Below are 24,475 nucleotides of genomic sequence, written 5' to 3'. Positions count from 1 at the left end.
GTATTTTGTTTTTTTTCACTCGCCCCCTTCCCCCTCCCCTCCCCCGCCCCTGTGCTTTCCCTTTCCTTGTGTTCCCCAAGGCAATCCCTGAAAACTCGTGAAAGGAAGAGCCTTAAACCACCAAACTATCTATTTTCTCACTTTCCCACTGTTGAAGGGTAACCAAATGCCTGTTTCTAAGCTGGCTGGTTTGGGACTGGGGGGGAGGTTGTCTCTGACATCAGATTTAGAACACTTCAACCCCTAGGGGGAATTTTTTGAAAGCTACAAGCAACTGAAAACAGACTTTATGCTCTGAATGTTTTTTGTGTATTTAATCGAGGGGACAGGAAGAGCTTTTGGGAAAAGAAGTGTTGCAACAAACTCTACGTCGCAAGAGGCATGAAGCGTATCATTGCAAATACTTCAATACTGGGTATAGTAAGGAGAGTTAAAATGCTCCTGCAATCCTCCTACAGCATCTTTCCACTCAAGGACTCTTAAGTGTTTCTCCCCCAAGTCTGAGCCTAGATGTCATGTGGAGCCAGGACGATCTCTTCTGCTGCCTCTTCCAAAGGCACCTGGCTCTTCTCTGCATGTTGGGTGCTGCAGGAAGGGGAAAGTTCTGGCTTGTGCATTCATCAGATACAATTCGGAAATGTAAGTAGGGTCCCAAAGGTCTGGGTTGAGCCTTTATTAAAGGAAAAAAGGTAGCAATAGCCTGGGAATGTGGAGTTAAACCTTCATGTGCTGTACATGAACATTGCAGATGTGCGGTGCTTTACTGGTCCAGTTTAAAAACTCATTAAAACCATCACTGTGTTGCAGTGTAGGCCCTGAAGGTCCGTGGCCTATTTTTACTCACTCAATCTGAAGGCAAATTCTAAAAGCGAAATTTTCCTTAGTATAGATAAAGATCAAAGTCTCTTTCTGAGCTCCGAGCAGTGCGGTTATGGTTTCTGTAACAAACAGCGCATAAGGAATGAAGCGAGTAGCATCTTTTCTGGCTACCTTTTGATTCCCACATCAGGCTTATTTTTAGATCTGGATGAACTGGGTGAATTCTGGCAGCAGCTTGGAGCTGGCTTAAGCAAGAAAGGCTCCCAAATTATCAGCAATGTAAGGCGTGAGACCTGTGTGTTGGAGCACGTTCAGGATGTGCCCCCAGCTGTATGGAATTGTGTGTTTTTGGAGGTCCTGCCCTGAGAAGCACCTAGCACACGACCTTCCTGCTTAGCCCCAAAAGGCAATGGGAGAAATCTGGACTCTCTTAGTCCGTGAATAATGGTGGAAAATGCAAGAGAAGTCAGGATGAATTCTGATACATGAGTACACTCTATCCTGAAAAAGGTTCTTCGAAGCCAAATCCCAGGTTTAAATTGATTTTATTGAAAGCTTCCAAAAAGAAAAATATTGTTTAACAAAAGAGCATATCTGAAAGTTCAAGCAGATCTCTCCAGGCTATTAGGATGGGGTAGAATGCTCCCATGTCAAACTTGTAATCAGCTTGTAACTTCTCACAAAACTTATTACAGCCTCAGCAAATAAAATAAGTCCCCAGAGCTCAACAGTCTTGAGTAAAATAATAAAAATATGTATTTATATAAGTGTAGTGCTTACATATCATTTTCTTTGTTTCACTGGTACAGGGAGAGGCAGAGATGATTTGGTGAAAAAGTTAGTAGGGGGAAAGATGAGAGAAGAAATGATGACTCTTAAGCCAGTAATAAAGTTTGAAAGCTCTGAAGTCCAGCCTTTCAGCTTTAGTAGTCTTTTCTTACTTGCAAATAGCAAAAAGCATTCACAGGGAAATCATGGGGGAGGGAAGACCTGTGCCAAAAAAGTCTTTATTTGCTCTCAGCTCCTCTGAAGTGGTTTAGAGCTTGTATGCTGAACTGCACAGTCTTATGAGGAGATGGGGTAAAGAAATGTGGGACAGATTCAGGAACAGTTAAGGTCTTTCCACAGATTTTCACAGTTATTCCTGATGTGTTTTGTGAAGACTTTCTAGTGTCTTTTCTTGAGGCTGTCCCTCTTGCATCATATGTAGGTTAAAGAAAGAAAATGCTATGTACATTATTGCAGCAGATAACTCTGTAATTGCAGATTTTCCCCCCTCTCCCTGCCCCAGGGGTAAAGGAGAAATTCTTATGGGTAAATTAGCCAACTGCAAACACATGCAAGCCCAAGAAGACATTTCTAAACATAAAGGAAAGAATGGATGTGATTTTGGTTTTGTTTTTTTTTTTTCTTCCTGGACCATGCTGCCTAAAGGCTCAAATTAGTGGCACTTTAATTTATAAATACATAATTCAATTTGCTTATTGCTCAATATTTTGCAGAACTGTTCAGCTGCAATGTTTTAGAGGTATTTGTGTAGGACTGAGGCAAAGCCTTTTCAAACAAACCTGTGGGAGTTGAGTACGTTGAACTGCACAGGGAGGTAGTTGGAAGTCCTTGTTCCCTTTGGTATAGCCTGATGGTTTTTTGGTGTGGTGGTTGCTGTTGTCATTGTTGCTTTTCTTCTTTTTATTTTATATGTGCTTTTTTGTTTGTTTGTTTTAAAAGAACTTTGATTTCTATTGTGTCTATAATTCCATGTGCCCCAATCAGCATAACTTCCTATGGCTGTAAATAACCTCTCCTGGCAGATCCCAGGTGGAGAACCTGCAGCTTTGTGGTGTGCACACTGATGGTCCTGGCAGGTTGTTCTCTATAGGCTGGCAGAAGTGCTTTGGGATGCTGTGAAGAAGCAGGTCTACCTGTTGTGCTTCCCTGTGCAGATGCAGTACACCTTATTCCTTGTGAGGCTGAGGGTGTTCAGACCATAGAATCATAGAATTGTTTGGTTGGAAAAGACCTTTGCATCATTGAGTCCAGCGAATGTTGCAGTGAAGATGATTTAGCAATGGGTTGTTGCTAAAAACCAATTCTGTTTCTACTCTTCCTTCTTCCTGTGGTTGGTCCCTGGTAGTGCTCTTCCTGGAGTTCATCTAACACCACAGTGAGCCAGGATGGACGTTCACCCAACTGCAAAAAGAGAAAACGGAAGAAAAGAATTTTATTCCTTTTTTTTCCTCAGCTGTTTTATGTTCTTTGAATGAACTCCCAGTTGGGTCAGACAGGCACTGGTGTCAGCCATGGGTCTGGTGAGAGGGTGAAAGTGCCTGCACAGACTGCTCTGAAAGCGGCTGAAGTGTAGGTCTGGCATTGGTAGAGGCTGCGGGAGCAGACACTGTGGCTGTCTTTAGGAGTCACACTGCCGTGTTTTGCAAAGGTAATGGAATCAGTTCTGTCCGAGCTGGTGCAGCCCAGCTTCATTAGCAGAGGTTCCTCGTCCAGCCTCCCATCTTCATAAGGCAGCCCCACTCCTTCTGGCACACCACAAGTTCATTCCTTGATGGTGCACGCACCGAGAAGCCAAGTGGTCCATCATGGTCAGACTCCATGTTAGTCATGTGGACTTTGGGGAAGGGAGGGATGGGGGAGACACTTACCGTGGAAAAATATCATAAGGCAAAAGGAGGGAAAAAAACCCCACCCCCCCTCCATCTAAAATTAGAAGTGCCGTTAACAATATATCAGTCTTCTGACTTTGTATGCTTTTGGCAGTAATGCTTGTGATGGTCAAGGCTGTTTTTAACAAAACATCCACGGGTTTCCTGCAAATTTCACATCTCGGCTATTTTGCCCTGCTGGATCAGAGATCTTTTTGCCTTAAAAGCACATAGAGCGCTCTGTGTTTATGACAGGGCTGTTGAAATGTCAAGGCTAATTACACTAGTGGTTTCCCAAGTGAAAAAATGCATCTTTTAAAGAATATCCTGTTGAGATCAACAAAATAAGATGTTGGCATGAGCACTTGCAAACTACTTAAAGGAAAAATGATAATAAAAACCAGGATCTAAATATTAGAAAACAGAGATGGGAGAAACCTATTACTTCACCTCATCCATTCTACACCATTGTTATATTCTATTGCAGAGTGATTTCTTTTTTGGTCAGTCCAGTTCCAGATTCTTGAAAAGTTGAAACCTCCAATACTTATATCCCTCAAAGGACTATTTTTCTCCCCTTTCGCTCTAAATTTCTTCCTCTTCAGTTCTGCTTTTGAGATGTACATTTTGGACAGACACGAGGGTTCAGTTTTGTTTCCAAATAATCTAAGTAATTTATATTCCATCTCTGAAAGTAGAATACAAATTGGGAAGCCAAAGCCTCACCGCAATGTATATGATTTGGCTTTTGGTCAGCCTTCATTTTTGGATGCTTGTGTCCTTCAGGCCAACCATGTTTCCTCTGTCTGTGCCTGAGTTTGCACGGCACCAAGCACAATGCTGACCTAATTTAGAGCTCCTGCATGTTACAGCAACAAAAGCGGATCATTTTCCTACTTTTGGCACAGTACTATTTGTGTGAGAACCCTATATTTTGAATTTCTGAAATGCGGTAGCTTGCTTACCCATTGCTTTTGCTTCCATGGTGGAATTTGATGTGGTAGTGATGATCTGCCTTCTGTGGTAGTTGGTCTGCCTTCCACTGAGTTTCATGCTGTTGCCGGTGGAGGCAACACAGAAGATACATTAATTCATCAGATTAAGTAGACTTAGACAGTGTAGAATTGGTTTTCTGTCACTTCTGCTGCAGGCTGGCAGTTTGTCATAGTAGAACACTTGTGATCTTCACCATGGGCTCTGTTACAGTTGGAGAACCTCTGCAGGCAAGTGGGGATCACTCATCTCTTAAAGAGAGGGTGTGGGAGAACAGAAGCATCCTATGGGGACCTGCTAGGTTTGAAAACACCACTCATAAGATGAAGATTTTGCCATGCTGATGGGGGTTGGAATTGACTGAACGGAAGAGGACATTATGTTTAAATCACATTTGAAACGTACAGGCAAAAGAAAATATTACCCTGGGTGTTTACAATATGTTTCTAAGCAGACACATTGGCTTGTGTTGACCAGATTTATTTTTAAGTCTTGGCTTGATATTGGCAATTTGTTTTCAAGATTTCTTTAATTAGTGGTAATAGTGCACATGAATACTTCACAATATGTGCTGATTTAAAAAAAGAAAAGTCTTGAACTCTCAAGAAAAAGTCAAGACAGCCAAATGTAGCCTAAGTGAAATACTAGGATTAAAGGGAAAAATGAAATTTATCATTTCAGTTAACAGAGAGCATATTACTGCTATTGAATAAAGTCTGGGATCTGACTAATTATCATAAACAATATATAAAATGTGAATAAAATATTTGTTATTTAGCTAGGGTCGTTTTTTTTTCTTAACTTTCCAAAGCTGATTTTCAGTGTTTTAACTCTGCCATTTAATTTTATTTGTATTTTTTCTCCTGTCTTACTACTATATTATTTCTTCTTTTGTTCTGTCATACACGTGTCTGAAACCTGCACTTACCTGGTATAAAATGGGAGTTACGTGTGGTTGCAAAACAGATCTCAAGCCATATGAAAAGGATGAGGCCATGATAGTAAATAGTAGCAATAGGAAAATTTATTGCGTTAAAACATGCAACACTACAGACTCAGAGCTTCGGTGTGTCCATTTGTAAAAATGTGTGATGGTAAGATCTAGGGCCACACTTCTAGTCATTTTAAAGATAAATTGATTTTAGTGTCTTTACCAAGGCTGATCCAAATCCCGTTAAAACTAAAGGGAAACACATACCAATGCGGATGGACCCCTGGTGCTAACTGCAAAGATGTGAGGACTTTCATGGTTGGTTGGTTGGTTTGGTTCTTTTTAATGTGCCTCTACTGTTCTCTAGTGATGAGTGTGTGTGGTTTTAGTGGCAATGCAACTTCCTTTGCCGTTTTGAGTTTGTTCAGGGGGCTTTGCAAGTTATTTCTGGACTAACTCCAGTGCTTGCCCCGTGCCATCTGCCTTCCTGCTGCTCGGAGCAAGAAAGAAGCCAGGGCAAACAGCAGAGGGTGCGCACTGCAGCCGGTGGGCTGCTGGTAGCCAGACCCAATAAGCCTGGCACTACAGCTGCCCCAGCACCAGGGGACATGGGTGCCAGTCAAGTAGCACCCATTCAGCATGGTTTCTGCACAGTCCAGGCAGGTTCCTGCACCCCTTCAGAGTCCCAGTTCATTTAATGGGGTCCGGGTGTCAAAAGAGCTCTGCACGAGTATGTTTATCACTAGGCTGCTATGTACTCTTTGGTATCATTAAATGTGTCCCTTTCAGGGATGTTTAACAAGTATCCGCAGTTCCAGAAAAATGCTTAGGTATAAAATGAGCCCAAATCTACCTGTAAATAAAAGAATAAAATTTGGCATTCATGCAAATCACTCACTACTGAATTAAAGCTTGGGATCTGACTCATTTTAGTAAAGTTCTAGGGCTTGGAGATAAATGCTTATCTGTAGAGGAAACAAAATCACATTATCTCATACTCCTCAATGAAATCTGCTCACATATTGTAGTGCACGCACTGTTCCCAAAGCATTTAAAGATTATGGGATAACCCTCTTGACCTGAAGAAGGGAGGGTGTCATGGAGAAAGCAGTAGTTAATGACCTGGGTAGGCTAATTACAACATGCGTTTTCTGTTCTCTGCTCTCTCTCTGACCTCCATTATCCTTCCTAAATGCTCTTTGTCTCTTTAACAAAGCCTCCTCCTTCCTCTTCAGCATGTCTCACTCCTTTTTCCTTCCCTGGTCATCTTCAAATGATGCTGCTGCAGGCGTGTGAGGCTGATGGGCTTTGGGAGACATAAGCAGGTGGAAAGAACCTGTGAGCAGTACATAAGAAATTTAGACTTAAATGTTAGTGAAGGAAGCAAAGGTTAAGGAGAGTGGTGAAAATGAAGATAGATGTCTACAGGATGAGAAAGTAAAAAGTATTGCTGAATCTAGACTCATCTTCAGCTATTGCTCTGCAATAAGTCTCACATCCCCACCCTGGTGCCTGGTCCTTGCTTTCAGAAATGGCTCATGTGGAGGCAGAGGGAGGGTTACCACGTACAGTAAAAAGACACGAAGGGGGTTCCTGAGAAAGAACAGAGTGCCATCTGTACCTAAATCTTAAACTAGAGTGGGAGTGTGTAATTGAGGAATAAATGTGGTGGCCAAAGGAGGAGGCAGCTGTGTGCACTGAGCATCTCATTCCGAAAAGAGGATGAAGCCAGATCAAACTACGTGGTGACAGATGGGCTACATCAGAAACCAGATGGCCCAGTGAGTCCTGCCACTCCTGCTATGAAATAACAAGCAGAGAAGAAGCCTGGACTATAATCCAAAATGTTGTTGCACTCTTATGGAAGGGCCACTCATGGTTTGTAGAGACGTTACACCTAGAAATCCAGTCTTTAGTGGCCGATTCATGTGCCAGTGTGGGCTGCTTGGAGGAAGGATAACGGATCTAATACTCGACTTATTTTTACAAGTATGTCTACATGTGACTTATCAGCTAACGGACCTCAGAAGCTTTCAGGCCATGTTTTCTTCCAGGCTGTGCAGATGTACCTTGTAAGATGCTGGCACGCAGTTAAGGTCCTATCTAATTGATAGTACCCACAGATGATCGTTGCAGCTACTTCAGGGTGTACAATTATGTATAACTCTGCTTCTCTGCGAAATGTCTGTACCTCCCCTTATCTTAAACAGCCTTTCTTTTCTGCAGTGGTCTACCTCATGGACCTGAGCTCTGTAACTTAGATGTTGCTCCAAACCTGCGGCAGGGCAGTGAGGATGCCCCTTGGGTCCAGGCACCTGTGCTGCGGCTGCAGATTTGCAGCATGTGTAATCGCTATAATCTCACTATTAACCTACTTGTTTTGCAACTCATTATGTCTGTGTTTGTGAAGTCCTGCTTCTTCCTTTCTTGAAGGCAATAAGAGACATCCAAGACTTGGAAAACTTAAAACATCAACTGAGAATGACGTGAAGGAAAGTAGATTTATAGCCTAAATGTCCTGCTAATCCAAACACCATCTGTTTGGTACCCTGTCTTGGGGACAGATTTCAAAGTGGTTCTGCAATGCTAATCCAGTACTGAAATTCTGATGTACTGTTAATGTCAAGTATATTAAGAGATGTTTTGTACACATGTGAGTACATGAAAACTTGCTGGGAGGGATTTGTGTTTTTTTGTACACAAGGTTTGCATTTTTCAAATTAAAAGCTTAAGGTTCTGTTGATCATTAGGGCAATATAGTATCCCGATATATAAGTACAAGTGCCTTCCAACAGTGCATTCAGCAATGCCACTAAGTTGTCAGCAAGTTAAATATAAGGATAATACAATCCAGACCAAATAGCTTTGGCTGGCACTTAGATTGAATGGAGCGATGTTTTCCTTTTCCCATTAAATGTGGCACAATAAGGACAGTGATTGATAGCTATTAAAAGCTTGAAAGCATTAGTCAGCTTGTTTCTCAGAAGAAGCTGCATTTGAGAGGCAGCTAGAGTTTGGGACTCCTCTATTCTGTCCTTCGAACCGTGGAGGTGTGTGCCGAGGGCTCCTTCTTGTCTAAGAGCTCTGAGCCCAGTGTACCGCTTCTGTGTCTCTGTTCTCAAACACTGAATGCGTTTGAAATACGATGCCGTTATTTCTGGTGCTCTCATGTTAATGTGCAAAACTCAAATGTTCCTAATTAAAACATTTGTAGGTCTGGTTTAGTAATCGTCGTGCTAGATGGAGGAAGCAGGCAGGAGCCAATCAACTGATGGCTTTCAACCATCTGATCCCAGGAGGGTTTCCACCCAGTGCCATGCCAACTTTGCCAACGTACCAGCTCTCCGAGCCCTCCTACCAACCCACCTCCATACCGCAAGGTACAGTAGCCAACAGGTACTTGGTTAAAATAGAGTTATTGAGGGTTTTCTGTGTTGATGCACTGTGGAAATATTTTCATCTGTAATGTAGAAAACAGAATGTTGGCTAATTCAGGGTCTGAGTCAATGAGGACCTGGCAAGCCTGCTTATTTTAACCATGTAAGAACTTGGGTTTGTTTTGCTGTGAGAAAGGGCTGGTCACTCGTGAAAGGTGCTAGATAGAGAAATAATAGTCTCTGACATGTCAAGGGTGCTGCTTTAGTGAAATGATGTCTATGATTCCTATTGCATTGACCTCCTTTGTTGACAGTCCCTGGCATGGCAGGGAAGGAGGCAGCAGTTGCATTTTGTCGTCTTTGTTGGTTTTGGTGATGGTACACAGGAAACTTCTGTAACTACCCTGAATATTTGTCTGACTGTGGAAACACCCAGCTATTCAGACCACCTTTTTTTACATCAGATAGTAGCAAGTCTCAGCCTGTAAAAATTTGTCTTAATGTTGTCAGAGATTCTGTGAACTTCAATGGATTGGTGGGGGGGCAGAGAAGAAAACACAGGCTCAAATCTTGGCTACACTTGCTTTTACTGTTCAAGAAAAACCTTACAGGTGACACCTTTTAAAATGAGTTACTGTACTCTTCTTGTTCCCTCCCTGAGATCTGGATCCTCGCTGTTAGTGGATATTCTATTTGAGGGGATTTTTCAAAGCCCAGGGTTTCTCCCATCCATTGCAAAGTTCACTACGAATCACAGCAGAATTTCTGTGCTGTGGTCAGGAGGGCAAAGCGTGTTACCAGTCTTCTAAGTAAATTAAGCTTTTCCTTTATTCTTTATATATGTTTGTCTATACATCAAACATATTACTGCCCACCAAGGACTACCTGAAAACTGCGTGTGTTTGTTGCTATGATTTTTACAATCCACTCAAGAATTCTTCTGCAATCTTACTAGCTAGTTAAATATCTAGCAATATTAAAGGTTTACCTTTCTGTGTAACCAGCACTTAGATGCAGGTTCTAATGCAATTCTGTCAAGTTGAGCTTCGCATAATGAACTTATTATGCCAAAAAAAAGGGAGGAAAACATATCAACATGTTTCTTTTGCTTCTAGCCGTGTCTGATCCGAGCAGTACCGTCCACAGACCTCAGCCTCTCCCTCCAAGCACTGTGCACCAAAGCAGCCTCCCTTCGAATCCAGAGAGCAGCTCTGCTTATTGCCTTCCCAGCACCAGGCATGGATTTTCCAGCTATACAGACAGCTTTGTGCCTCCGTCCGGGCCCTCAAATCCCATGAACCCTGCCATTGGCAATGGCCTTTCACCTCAGGTCAGTCCTGTGTTTTCAGACAGAGGATTTGCTGTATACCAGAACCAAAGAGTCTATTCCCTTAGGCCACAGTATAATGAATTGCCAAATTTAAACCATAATGTATTCTTTATATAAGCCACATGATTTCAGTTTGCTAGTTTCCTTCTTTTTTTTTTTTTTTTGTTAGTTTTTTTTTCCTCCTAGTGGCCGAATCAAGAGTCATAGCTTATATTTAATTTCAAATGATTTATAATGCAATCACGCAGGCTTCATGTTTACATTTAGTTGTCAGGAGTTCATAATGTGCTGCTGTTTTCCTGAAGATCTGTGGCTAGGTACAGAAAGTAGATTGCGTCATTTTTCTATGAATAAAGTATCTCTTTAAGATAACCTCGCCAAGGTTTTACTGAATGGTCCGGGAAAATTACAGACGAGTTCTATGAGGAGAATTCCAAGGGCTGAGCGCTGTGCATTGAGATGAGCTATAATCGAGTTATAAATACATAAATTAGGCGTATTACTGGTCTTTGGCAATATATAAATGCATGAATACTATAATTGTTTTTCTAATTTGCATGAGCTCTTTTTCAGAAATCATGTTAATAAATTGCCTCTATAATTGAGTGTCAAAAGGTTGGTTAAATTTTCCTACATGTGGCATCTGTCTGAAGCTGACATTATTAGTTAGAGCTTGATGGTAGTTTATTTTATTAGTGAGAGCTTTGTCCAGGTGCTTGGAGAGAGATGTCCACTAAATTCTGAGAAGTCACAAAGAGGATGCAATCTATAATTACAATCAGGAATCTCTTCAGGGCTGAAAGTGAGAGTTTTAACAGCTTTATCTTCCTTCTACCCTTTTTTCCTCTCAGTGGTTAGAAAAACAGAGAGAAGCTCAGAATGACACAAATGAAAAGTGAAAAGACAATTATACTCAATTACACACTAATCACTGACTATCACCACTGCCTGAGCAGGGAGAGGGCATTCTAATAGGCAGAAAATGAGATTTTAATGGCACAAAGGGTGGCCAAAATAACGGCTCGTATATCTTTGCCTCCTTCGTCTTCTTCAACTTGTGGTTTGCATCTCAGGAGTACAGTTCCTGGGTCCTGTGCAACGGTGATAACTCTGTGCAGCTGAAAAGTTCAAAGGCACTGGAGTTGAAAAGAATGAATAACAAAGGCAATGAAATAAACATTTTTGCCCAAAGGCAAAAGTTCATAAACCCTTTTTTGTAACAGTAAATGTAATTAAGTTTCACAGATTCCTATAGCATAGAGTACAAAACTTTATGGATTGAAACCCCAGAAAAAAATACCAACAGAAAAACAATCGGATGTGCTTCCAACAAGACTTGAATGGATGTTGTTTTGAAAAATTCTGATTTCTAAATGCAGCCTCCAACAAAAGCCATGACATTGTATTAGTTGCTTCATTTTTTTTTTTAAATGGTTATTTTTGTAGTGTGCAAAGCTTCCACAATTTTGACATAAATTTCTCTGGGATTCAGCGTCAATCCATCAAAAGTAGTTCTTAGTATCAGTTTAAACGTATGTTAGTTCTGGCTGTGGAAAATGTGACTTTTTTTCTCTTTCACAAAGCTTTTGTTGTCTGAAATGGAGTGCAAGAGTAAAGAAATCCTGTGATGTCTGGGGAAGGGGGGGGAAAAATATTGAGGCCAGGTTCCCTCCCCACAAAGTCTTGCTGATTTGGGGCTTGATATAATCTAAAGGAGATCCTGTAGCAGCTTAGACTACTTTAATCAGCTACTGTGCTTCTTGACACCCAGCCCTGTCTTTAGACTGTGAAACTTCTGGTTTTTGTTGGTTTTCCTTAGCCTTTCAAAACCTTTTCCCTATCCCAGCGCTTGGAGCTCCTGGCCCTGTCCTGCATCTCTGCCAATAGGTTTAGGAGAAAGCTGTTGTTGTGCTCATCACTAAATGCGTACAGGAAATTACTTATATCCATTCAGATGGCAGCTGTATTATTACCTTCACTGGCTGATAAAGATCTTTCCATCAAACAAACAAATAAAAATCCCAGCCCTAAATCCACGCAGTGTTACCAACAGCTCCTCTAAAACAGTTTGGGAGCCTACGTGATGACTGAGACATCTAAAATGACATCCTCGGAGCTCTGCCCGCAGGTGCTGCCCGAGCGGCTGAGGTGGCGGCAGCCGGAAAGTCAAAAGCCACTTCTGTGTTGGGGATCTCGTGAAGAAAGACAAACAGGAGTTTTTCCGGCAGAGTGGGCATGTTGCAGTGCCCTGCCTGTGTGCCTGGAATTTAGATGAGAAGGAAAGAGGGTCTTTTTACTAGCTGGTGGATTTTTTTACCACAATAAATCTGGGTGCGTGAGCAATTAACATATTGTAACCACCCATCACTGTCTCTCTCCCAGGCAAGCGCTCTGGACGTGCTGTGTGTAAAGCTGAATTTATGGTGACTTTAGTGGGAGCAACGGCTTTGTCTGAAGCCTGAATAATCTTCCGTGATTTAAAAAAAAAAAAAAATCAAACCCTCAAAACGTGCAGAACAAAATCTAATATGAAGATTCACAGTTTCATGTTCTTACCAGATTTAAACCTCCTTTTTCCCTTTGGCTTCCATTTATTCCAAATGAGGGTGTCACACAGAGAGCCCGTGGAAGCTTTATTTTTCATGCAGGATGTTTCCTTTCTAACTTTGTTCTGGAGTATAATAGACAAATATGTTGTTTAAGGCAAGCAGTGGGTAAAGGCAGAGGATCAGTGGAGATGACTGGGGTGATGATATTTTATTTTAACATGTTACCTGTGAACTTGGAAGTTGGAGAAGACTGTATGTTTTGGTCAGTTTTAGGAAGCAGAATGCTCCGTTAACACATCTGTCTTTCAGGCTGGGAAATAAAATGTTGTTGCTCCTGTTTTAAATGAACAGGAGAATAGAAAGAGGCCCACTTTGTTACTATGCAGCATGTTGCAACATCAAGAAAAGATCTGCACATCTCCTCTACATGGCTGATTTTTCTCCTTATTCATCTGGTTTTCTCATTGCTACCCAGCTGTGGTGAGACAACCTCTGTCTTACAGTCCTGCAAAGAGTTGGCTCTTGCGGGAATAAGACAGGGATTAACGTGTCTTGGGGAACTGGTAGTGTCCTTGTTTGTATTTAATGAAAAAGCAAGCAAACTGCAAGCATGATATCTCAGCCAGAGCTCTCTAAACATAATATCAGAATGGAGATTATTACTGTGTAATATATGCAAATTGCTTATTTTTATGTTTTTTTTATGCCTGTTACATAGCTTCTTGGCTTTCATGCATAGATTTATGGGAATAGTGTATTTCTTTTTCAAATTAGGTTTCACCAGCTCAGTGCATTTTCTTTTAACAAATATTTGTTAACTCAAAATTGTTAGGGAGTAGCATATTTGCATGTTAATATGTGTCTACGGGACTTAAGCGTGCCTCTGAATTGGCATGTCCTGTTCTGATCCTGGCATTTACAGTCGCCACTGGTTTCTCCCTGGAACCATGCAGGAGAGCGACTGCAAAAACACAGGTCTTGCAACTGCAGGTGTACGGTCTTGCTAGAGAGCAGATTGTTTTTAAGACAGGATATCAATATTTTAAAGTGCTTCACTTAAGATAAGGGAAAAGGCTTTTCCGGTGTACATGGGCATCCCTTGACCTCGTCATGTGCTTTTTATTAGTGTCAAAGCAGCAGCGTTTGCCCTACACCAGGCGGTTCAGGCAGTTCGCTGGGTTTGAAGCGTGCTGTCTCAATCTGCTCATGGATTCAGATGGAACGGCAACACTCTGCTTGCAGTGCTGCCCATGAGGCCACTTGTTTCCTGTATTTAACCTCTAGGATACTCAGACTTAACTGGTACTGCTGTGTTAAGTTTTTACTGGAAAAAGGAACAAATGTGCATAACCTGTCTCCTGCTGGACATAATTTTTTTTCTCCTTGCCCTCTAGAATCTTGTTTTTCTTCTTTCTTGTCGTCTTCCAGCATAATTGGGTCAAACCAGCAGCTTTAAAGGCTGCATTTTCAAAATGAGAAGTGGATGGAATGTTGAGTGTTTTCATAGAAGATCTTAATAAAGTTTGCAGTTCTCATGCCATTACCTGGAGCTCAGGAATAATCTTGATAAGAAAATGCCAAGCTTTTCTGTGAACAGTAGTAAAGATGCAAGCTGTTTCAAGTTTGCTTTCTTCTACTGTCAAAACATTTCAGTGCCTGAGTTTAAGAATTATCCTGTAACTCTTTTTGGCGAGATAGATCTCAGGCAGTTGGCTTCTCTTAAGTCTTTGAGAGCACTTGGTTTTTATTAACCTGAAAGTATGGATCTGATGGCAGCTGTAGAATCGGTTAGATACGTTTGTATTGCCTTGTTAACTCTGTTCTTAAGGGAAACACAGGAACCAGTGGCTAAAAACTTGCATTCCTTCATTAAGAGGGAAAAGAGGAGGGGGGGGGAAAGAAAGCAACTGTTAATTTATTATACTTTCCCCTGTAGCTTTTGTTGAATTACTGTCCAACTGGTTGCCCACAGAAACATTTCATTTGGATCCAAGTCCCACACCAATGAGAAGCTCATGATCTTTGTCACAGTGAACTTGGCTTTGAGAGCTCTTCGCTTAATGACCCGAGAACATGAGACAGAGGTCAGGGATTTCTTTGTGAGGAAGAAAGTTACTTCACATGATATCATTTTCACGAACACGAGTTTCTCTTTAGGAGTTTTTATCTGAAAAAATAAAAGAGTTCAACCAACGGGTTTGATTATTTTTGTTTCTGGAGTAGGTACAAATAGATGAGATCTGATAGTCTCATAATTGTTATTGAGCAAGTATAATAAATTTTATTATTTGTTTTGTAAGTATTGTAATAGTTTAAATAACATAAATATATATTTATAGATCATACAGAATATATATTAATATAACAACAATAAACATGTGACCTTACATTTTGACTGCCCACCTTAATTTCCTTCTCTGGGCCTATTTCAGCCTCCATCCCCACCATACCAGGAAGGCTGGAGGGTGGTTCAACCTTCAAAAAACAGAGCTCCTCTTACAGCTCAGAAATATTACACAGAGATACGAAAATGCCTTGGACTTTTCTGGGAACTTCGTTCAATCGTACTGTAACTTCATGAGAATAAATATTTAGAAATGCAATTAAAAATATAGGTATCTTATATAAAAAAATGTAAGAGTAACGTAACGTTCTATAAAAATCATATCAGCTTCTTTGATTTCTTAACACTTTTATTAATGATAAACTGACTTATCTTCCTCTGTAGTAACTGTACCATTTAGAATATATGCAGGCTGAGTATTCAGCATAGCTGCAGCCCTTAAAATATTCTTTTTTTCCTTTGTTACTTGTAAAGGTTGAATTTAAACCACTTGTTAAGTGAAAGTATGAGTCAGCCTTTCATAGATTACAAGACTGGCGTGCATCGGTGAACTGCTATTTCTTTAATGAATTTACAAAATGGTAATATCAACAGGAATCTGAATGCTTGCATATTTATTCAATTAAGAACTGGTACATGAATGAGGGCTTTGTCATGAGTAATCACAGACGGCTCAACTGAGTCCTTAATTACGCTTTATATTTTAGATTAAAAAAAGGTACTAAAAATTCTACAACACGATTCAGTGAAAAATATATTGCAGCAGGATCAGAAAGAGCAGATTTTCATCCTTAACAATCCTCAGAAAGTGATAGATCTGTCTCTAAATCTCTAGATTTGTATTAGGCTCAAATTCCTTCAAAATACCCTACTTCCCTAGAGAACTGTTCTATTTTTACTTTAATTTTTGCCAGGTTGTGAGTAATAATTTTCTTTTAAAAGAAAGACTGAGTGCTGAGTCAGAATACAAAGAGGCTTCCCCTGGTCAAAATAGCAAAATATGCTTTTATTTGTCCCCGGTGCTGATTAGCCTAATATAAGAGACCTTGGCATATAGGCATTAATGAGCTTCGTGAAGAAACCTTTTCTCACTGCTTGGACTCCTCCAGTTAGGCTTGTCCATAATCTTTTCTTTCCCTCACACTTATGGATAACTCATTGCTTTTACCTAAATGGCTAGGATTTTGTGGAAATTTAATGCAAGTAAATCCAGTTGTATAGGTGGTAGATCATGCAATAGCTGCTGTTGAGGAGCCACACACTGAGTCTGGTGCGAGTCTTCCTGTGAAAGCTTTACAGCTCCCATCCCCTGGCCATCCGCCAGTAAAAAAACTAGAGTACTGTTTGAATTAAAAAAAAAAAAAAAGAAAGAAAAATTGTATTTTTAGTTTGTTTTGCTTCCAGAGGGAGCAAACCTGTGTGTCTCATTTACGGAGGGAAGATTGGGTGAGTGCCCAGGTAGAAACAGCTGGGCTGGTTTTGATGGTAGCCAGAGTCTGCCTTTTCTGTTTTGAGTAGAAGGTGGAAGGAGAAGAGTTTGCAGGCAGAGGGCAAAGTAGTCTCAAAGGGCGCTCAAACTTCTTTCAAATCTGAGGGAATGGCAGGAAGATGTGCCAGGGGTGGGTTAGGTTGGAAATTAGGAAAAGGTTCTTCACCCAGAGGGTGGTGGAGCACAAGGGAAACGGTTCCAGTGCCAAGCCTGACAATGTTCGAGAATCATTCGGACAATGCCCTCAGACAGGTGGTGTGAATGTTGGGGTTGTCCTATGCTGGAACAGGAGTTGGACCGGATCCTTGTGGATCCTTTCCAGCTCATGATAGGTTATGATTCTATGTTTCTATGAAACTTAAGCTTATTATGAACAGTTGTATGTAATATCACCATATTTATGCATTTAAACTCATGTATCTACATTCTCTGAGTCTGCCTGGAAGGTTTTGAGATTTTTAATTATATATATGTACATTTATTTATTTGTACATATATAAAAATTTTTGAGTATATGCTCCTCTTTGGGCTTTCTGTTTTACTTTTCCAGTTGTCTTGACATTTTAGAAGTTTCTCCACATAAGCAGAAGGTAGATAATTAGCTTCTCTTCGAGTTATTTTGATAAGGTTACCTAGCCCTGTTGACTCCGTTATCTAGCACCTGAGAGAAGACACGAGTTCAGTGACAGACCATGATAACGTTGTGAACGTTAGTAATCTCCTGTAGATAAAAATATAATTCACAAAGGATCAAGTTATCCTCTTAATTACCCTAAATGTACACCAGTGCACCTTCTCTAATTTCAGTGGAGCTACCACTGATGTCTGGTGGTGTGAAATCAGTATGAGGTCTCATTTGAGAGGAGAATGCCGAAGGTCAGATCATCAGATGTTCAAAGTCAGTGTATTTACTCCTGTGTTCTTTAACCAAGTATGTGGTTCCTAGTGCTTGCCATTCGGCACAAAAATACTTTAAGTTAGGTTTCTTCATGGATTTGGCAGAAATAGTCATATATAACCAGCAATATGGTTCTAGGATCCTGTAGGTATAGATCCATGTCGATAATTTTAATTCATCTTCTACAATCCCTCATTCAGTGCATTAGGACCATCCTTTTTGTGTTCTTCTGCAATATTTTGGTTTTGAGAGGTTTTTCTACAGTGAAAGCAGTTAACAGCAGGTAATGCCATTCATCTCGGAAGGAGTTTGAAATTTTCAATGTTAGTGATGAATGAGGGTATCTGACCCACATCTGTTTTACATTAGAATGGAACATTGCCCTGACATCGTTAGGAGCATTTGTCAAGATTCCCTGGACAGAGCTTCTGTAAATTACATGCTGCAAATGTGTCAGGGTCAGATAAGAGGATATCATTAACTCTGCTAAAGTTTACTCATGATTCTGTCAGTTCAACTTAATACGTTAACTGCCAACAATTTTCCTTGAGCTGTTTCATTAAATCTTTCGTTCACAGGAGGAGGAAAAAAAAAAATGTATCACTGTACCCAAAAATATTGCACATGTTCTTTTCTCATAAATCATATTAATTGCAGACATGGTCACAAAGCATATTAAACGCAGGCATGCGTAAATGAGTTAAAACATATGAGAATTTTATTGTGCCTATGGTAGGTCCTACATCCTAAAATATCAACCACATTAACAGGCATAATGTTTCATTTACATAGGATAAGCTTTTTCTCAGTTTAATGGCCTTTATTTTGTTGATAATAAAAGTATTTTCTAATAGTTGATAATGGACCAGATGTTGTGTACATGATCTTTAAGGCTTTTGTCACTCAATCTCTCTTCCTGGGTGATATCCTCAGCTAGTGATGCTGTGCTGACCCCACCAGCAAGGGATTTGTCCTAATTGTTATTTTGGGTTGCTTGGGATGTGCTCTCTGAAAGCTTTTCTCTAGAGTTGGGCTGTTGCAGTTCGCTGTGTTCTCTGTGCCTATTCCTAACTGCCCCTTTGTTTTCAAACAGAAAACTATTTAGTAAATTATAGATACTCTTTTTCATAACTCAAAGGCTGCACATCAATATTTCTTTGTTTTTTTTAAAAAAATGAGAACAAAATATCTGTAGCCAACAAACTTACAGGCTGATTTTTTTTTTTTTTTTTGCATTTATAGGACCTCTTTCCTAATATAAATTGAATAGTTACAGCAGCATCTGGTTCTAGGTGTTAAATCAGCTCTTGAATTTTCTTATATCTTCTTTGGGACCCAGACCAGTGAGGCTGACAATCACTATTTTGGCTTTCCCAAAGTAGTTCATGAGGAAAGTAGGTATTTTCTCATAGTTTTTGATGGTTATATGAATTGAATGCTTTTATTTTCTTCCTTAATTATTGTAAAACAACCAGATTGGTTTACCTAGTAAAAACTATACTGTTTCATACCACCAGAAGATTTGAGTTGCACAATCCAGCTCTTCGTGTGTCTCTTGTACACCCCTAAGCTAAGGGTGCTCAGCAACTTGCAGACAGGGCCCATTAATGGTTTTCTAACTGATTAGGTGAAAGTCAGCCATGCCCTTCCTGTAGCTCCTTGTATGGGTGATAAGGTCATGGCACATACCATATGAAAGGCTTTTGCCCTGGGGCTACTTCCCTTATAGCTTTCAAAACAGACACAACCAAAAATCTAATCATTTAGATACTAATCAGCTGCAGGATGATTCTAGAGGCCTCTGAAGAAGATATTTCTGAGAAGATGGTTACTGTTAAGACTTCAGTTTTCTGCACCTCAAAGATGAAGAGCTGTATCAGTTCTGCTCCAGAGCACCTATTAGGTTGGTGTGCACTTAATAATAACAGTCTTTAGGCATCTTTTTATCTGATTAATTTTAAATTTAAGTACATCCCATCAAATGCTAGTCTTAGATTGTAGTAATTATATTATAAATAAATCTCTATCCGAAAATAGATGCTACCAACATTTGAGTCACTTTTGAGACCATGTCTGGGTCCAGGTTTAAATTTCAAGGCTAATCTCTAGCTCTAAAATAACCTCCAATAATGACGTTCCTGAGCTCATGGTTTTTGCTGGCAAAGTCCAAATAATGTTGTCCTGGACTCTATTCTATTGAAAATATTAAACAGAAAAAGGTTTATAGTTAAATTATGTTGTTGGCAAAAGAGCCATTTGACCAACTCAACAGTTGATGCTAAAAGTCCAGGTAGAGACCGTGTGTGATGTGAGAGCCCTCATGCAGAGAAGTCAGGACTCCAACGGGGCTGCAAGAGTGATGTAAAGCCAGACTGCTCTTCCTGCTCTTGAACTTGGAACAGAATGTGGCAAAGCCCCATAAATCTTGGTATCACAGGAATGAAAGGGCTGTGTAATTACGTCAGATTTCTGATAAACCATGTGTGGTTTAAACTGTAGTCAAAACCATGACACTTGTGCCAACATAAATATTTTCCAAACTAGTAATTTTCAATGTAAATGTTTAAGTTAAACTATGAGGGTTTTTTGTGGATTTTTCTCTTCTGTTAAGTCTATTAGTGCTGTTTTTAAAGGACAAGGACTAATAACATAAATGAACATAGGACTAATAACATAAATGAACATAGGTTCTAATATTGAATTCTGCAGATGTAATATCAGATCATTAAGCATTCTAGATTTTCAGGACCATATTGTCTTCCAAAGGTAAAAAAAAAAATAGATTTGTAATTCCTAAAACAGAGAAACTTACTAAAGTAACCTAAAAAAATCCTTAGAAATTGTAATACTTTTCAGGAACCAATTTTTAGAAGAAAAAGTTGAGAGCTCAGTTACTTCAGCTTTTAGGAGTTTGGGGAAAGCAATACAGGTTGCGATCTAAATAACGTGATTTTGTTTTCAATCTGTGGTGATTCCAGAGTTGGTTTAAAATTTTTTTTTTATTACCCTCAAATTCATTTAATAGGTTTTATGTATTGAAAAGATTGTTTGAATTAAATACAAAATATCTTATAGCCTGAATGCAAATTCTTCTTTTGTGTTTTAAACTTAAAAGCTATAAGATTTCAGTATCTAAATGAAGACTTAGGATATATTTTGAAACTTCTTTTTACATGAATATTTCAGTTTGTGAAACAATCAGAAAATACTATCAGTTAAGCTCATGTTTTTCTGCTTATTGAAATAGGAATGAACATTCTAGTGCTGTGAGCAGTAATGGAACTTCTTTCTTAACACATTTTTCCCAATAAGCTGTCTTAGGTTCATCTGATGCAGAGATGTTTTGTGTTTTTGATGCAGGTATTAGAGTGTTTCTTTTGAAGTACTCTGCTTGTGCCTCTCGGTCTTTTCCTTATCAGACATGTAAGACCTGGATAGATCTTCCTTCCTACTTAAATCATGATCCCTGAGGCTTGCTTCATTTATTTTTTAAACAAACAAACAAAAATCAGAGCTGGGATCACAAGCTCCCTAGAGTAAGAATCCTTTTTCTTTCACGATGGAAAATAAATACAAGTCAAGAAGCAACATCGGAGCCTTAGGAAAGAGATATGTTCTTACAAGGATTAACTTATTCTTTACAGAATAGCCTTCAAGTTTAATAATTTGTTTTTTTGTTTATGGTAAGAAACACAATAATGCAAAATTATTATCAGATAGCATATTTCAGACATTTGTCATGACTTCTTGGAGGAAGATCAACCTGCAAGTTATCGGAATAGGCTGTTTTGGCCGAAGCTGTATGTCATCCATCCGTTATAAGCTGTAGACTATTTCTCAGGCTTTGAAGTTCAACTTATTCCAGCAGAACTCAGAAACTCTCTGTTGTACTTATTTTCAAAATGTGTTCTAGCAACGTGCCAGGAAAGGAAATGCACACCGGCCTACAGCGGATGTTGTTCAACAAGAGCTTATCACTGTAGCTTCCATCACTGTAGTTGCCTTCACTCCTGCTTGAAAGCATAGGTGCTTTGGGAATTATTTTGTTACTCTTCTACTGGAAATGATTGCTTAGAGGGCTGACATTTTATAGGGACAAGCATGTATTTTTCAGTAATCTTTTTTCAGTTAGTCTTGACTGCTGGTTTCATAAGTGTTTGTGTACAAGCAGCTTTTAAAGGGAGTTGCAGTCGACTTGAAGCTGGTCTGGAACACCATACTATTTATGTTTTATCCTTTAACTCAGAGAATGAGGTTGAACACTGGTGTTATGACTAGCACTTTACACTTTCATCTTCATTTCTTCACAGGCCAGCACACAGGACAAGGAGCAGCAGGAGTCATGGCTCCTCTGGCCCTTCCCTATGTATTCATGTTGTTCTGAGTGCTGGGACTCTTTGTTAGTTCCATAGATGAAGTTGCTATGATCCGCTCCAAATTAATTCCATTTTAATTACTGTAGATTTCTGGGGAGGGAGGGGAATGTGTGAGTTTTTCACAGCTTTTCTTTGTTTCTAGATCATGCAGGACAGCGTGGCTGAAGAGCCACTACTTGCTTTATATTCTCATATTTTTGAGTCCTCAAGGAATAAACACCTCCTGCAGCGCTGTAAGCAATACAATTCTTCACATATTTTAACTCTTGATATTATTCTACTTTTTAGGTAATGGGACTCTTGACTAACCATGGTGGCGTGCCTCACCAACCCCAAACTGATTATGCCCTGTCCCCTTTAACTGGGGGCCTGGAGCCCACCACCACTGTCTCAGCCAGCTGCAGCCAGCGGCTAGATCACATGAAGAGTTTGGACAGCCTGCCTACATCCCAGTCCTACTGCCCACCGACCTACAGCACCACGGGTTACAGCATGGACCCCGTCACAGGCTACCAGTATGGACAGTATGGACAAAGTGAGTATTGGGACATCTGCCCTGTGGAGAGCAATACTGTACTCATTTACCAACAGTCTGTGCTTTCTGTCTGTAACAAAGAAAATTATGAGCAGAGATCCTGATGACTACTTCTCTCCGAAGCCAAGCGAAGTGCGCTGGTGAGATAGCAGATTGTTTGAGCAAGGTTTCTGCTGCATAATTATTTTCTTAAGTGATGTCAACAACATCTTGATGTTATTAATTGCTGAGACATGAAACCTGATTGCCATTAGGTAAAACATAAGGGTTGTCCAAAATGAAATAACCACTGGCATTCCACTATTGGAAACACATGTTCTTAATGAGGTCAGCTCAAGAATCATTACAGTATATAATCCCAGATACATAGAGTTTTGTCAAACTTGTCCCAGGAATAAAAATATTAGTCCTTTTCCTTTGATATATCAGTATTAAATATGACAATGTCAACCTGTAGTTGGCATGGCCCCATGCTGTGAGGTTGTCACAGCAGGACTTAAAAAGCTTCTTTTGCTTTTTTGCAGGTGCCTTTCATTATCTGAAGCCAGATATTGCATAAATGAACTGTCCACTTCCAGTTAAAGTTCGTCTTGTTTTCCGGTCTCACTCCAAGGCTTGGATACGAGGGATCTTCTCAACACACTGCAGTCTAAATCGAGGCAATCGCATGGAGAGAAGCAGGCTTGTTATGTTCTCTCAGTCATAGCTTTTACTAGACTCTTGAAGGCTGGACAAAACGACACAGAAGATGAAGGCCAAAAGCAATACTGAATAAATAAATGCGACGTGCTTCATTATGAGTGGGTATACAAAACAGGGCAGTATTTAATAGCACTGCCTGGCTAAACATTCCGTTTTTTTTTGTTGTTGCAATTAATGTGCATTGATTGGGACAAATGGAACACTTTGAAACTTAGAGCAGTTGAGCTCTACGTACTCCGACTCATCTGCCATCCAGTGCTGACTTTAGTCTAACTTTAAAACTGCTCTGTTTCTAAAGCGAGGGCAGGAGAATCTCTTTCATATTACACACTGGAAATTGTCATCAAGAGGAAATGTCGCAGTCCATAGGAAGCTAGGATAAGTGCGAAAGACTTCCCGAGTAACTTACTGGTTACCTTACCGTGCTTTTGTAATCATATCGCCAATAAATGTCACTTACAAGTTCTGCTTTACCAAGAAACGAGATCTTGTGTAACATGAAAACAGGTTTTAACCTTTTTGTATGTGGAGTTTTCCTAGTCTCTTGTACCTTTTCGAACAAATATGGGAGAAAAAATCAACAACAACGTGACTGATATTTCACAACTGCCTAGCAATGTGCAATACTGTGTACCTCACACAAACTTTGGGATCATCCAAAGTCATATAGATAGAATCAGAACTATATTTTTGCAGGTACTTTTATTTTTGCAGTGCATAATTCCTGATGATAAAAGACAGAAATGTTGCAGTCTGCTGGAAAACTAAAATCCGGCTCGCTAATCATGATTTAAATGTAATTTTCAGGAAACAATACGAAGAAATGATTACGTTTACATTTTTTTAGTGATGTACAGCACATAGACAGAAATGGACCTGTATTTGCCACATTTGTTTAAATTATACTGCGATATCCCATATAGAAAATATAATTATAGGAACCAAGGTTTACAGAAGTTTGCATTGTGACATTTTAGAATGTCAATAAATTTGTGTTTTGTGATGTTGAGAGGAAGAGGAAGATGGAAGGCGATGTTATTTATTTCTCTCTATTCTCGGAACAAAGAGGGAGGCAGAACACAAATACATTCCCTTTAGCATTAAGGACTATGAAGTAGTGAGTTAGACTAGGTTCAGTACAGAGTATTAGTTCACACATTGGTCTTAAGGGTGATGGAAAAATGATATATGCTCTTTGTGTTGCAGCCTCTACAACATCAGGTGTTGTAAAAAATAAAAAAATAAAAAAAAAACAACAAAAAAACCAACAAAAAAAGAAACCTGAAAACAAACGTCTTTCATGTAAAAAGTTCAGTAAATATTTACTATTTATAATGAATAAACATTATGAAGACTTGCAAAGCACTGATGATTTTTGTCCTAAAATATAGTATTGTGCTAAATGCATTGACACATTTTAATCTGAATATCATGAAGAAATAAACCATGTTATCTTCAGCACAAACTGTATGTTA

At 39.7% G+C, this 24,475-nt stretch overlaps 1 protein-coding gene across 5 annotated transcripts in view; it reads left to right on the top strand.

The window, feature by feature from the left end:
* Positions 1-24,258, top strand: part of PAX3 (paired box 3) — a 79,256-nt gene extending 54,998 nt beyond the window's left edge. For 4 of the 5 annotated variants that reach the window (XM_054074443.1, XM_009560358.2, XM_009560360.2 and 1 more), the window contains exons 6-9: positions 8,615-8,780; positions 9,893-10,107; positions 22,052-22,298; positions 22,823-24,258. In XM_054074443.1, coding sequence (XP_053930418.1) covers positions 8,615-8,780; positions 9,893-10,107; positions 22,052-22,298; positions 22,823-22,857 — 663 coding nt within the window. In that variant the 3' untranslated portion in view covers positions 22,858-24,258. Of the gene's footprint in view, positions 1-8,614; positions 8,781-9,892; positions 10,108-22,051; positions 22,403-22,822 lie in introns of those variants that run through there. The other variant, XM_054074442.1, reaches the window with a different exon arrangement.
* Positions 24,259-24,475: the final 217 nt, after the last annotated feature.

This window comes from Cuculus canorus, chromosome 9 (assembly GCF_017976375.1).
Source record: "Cuculus canorus isolate bCucCan1 chromosome 9, bCucCan1.pri, whole genome shotgun sequence".
In the NCBI taxonomy this organism is placed as follows: domain Eukaryota; kingdom Metazoa; phylum Chordata; class Aves; order Cuculiformes; family Cuculidae; genus Cuculus; species Cuculus canorus.
This window is presented reverse-complemented; position numbering and strand designations above follow the sequence as displayed.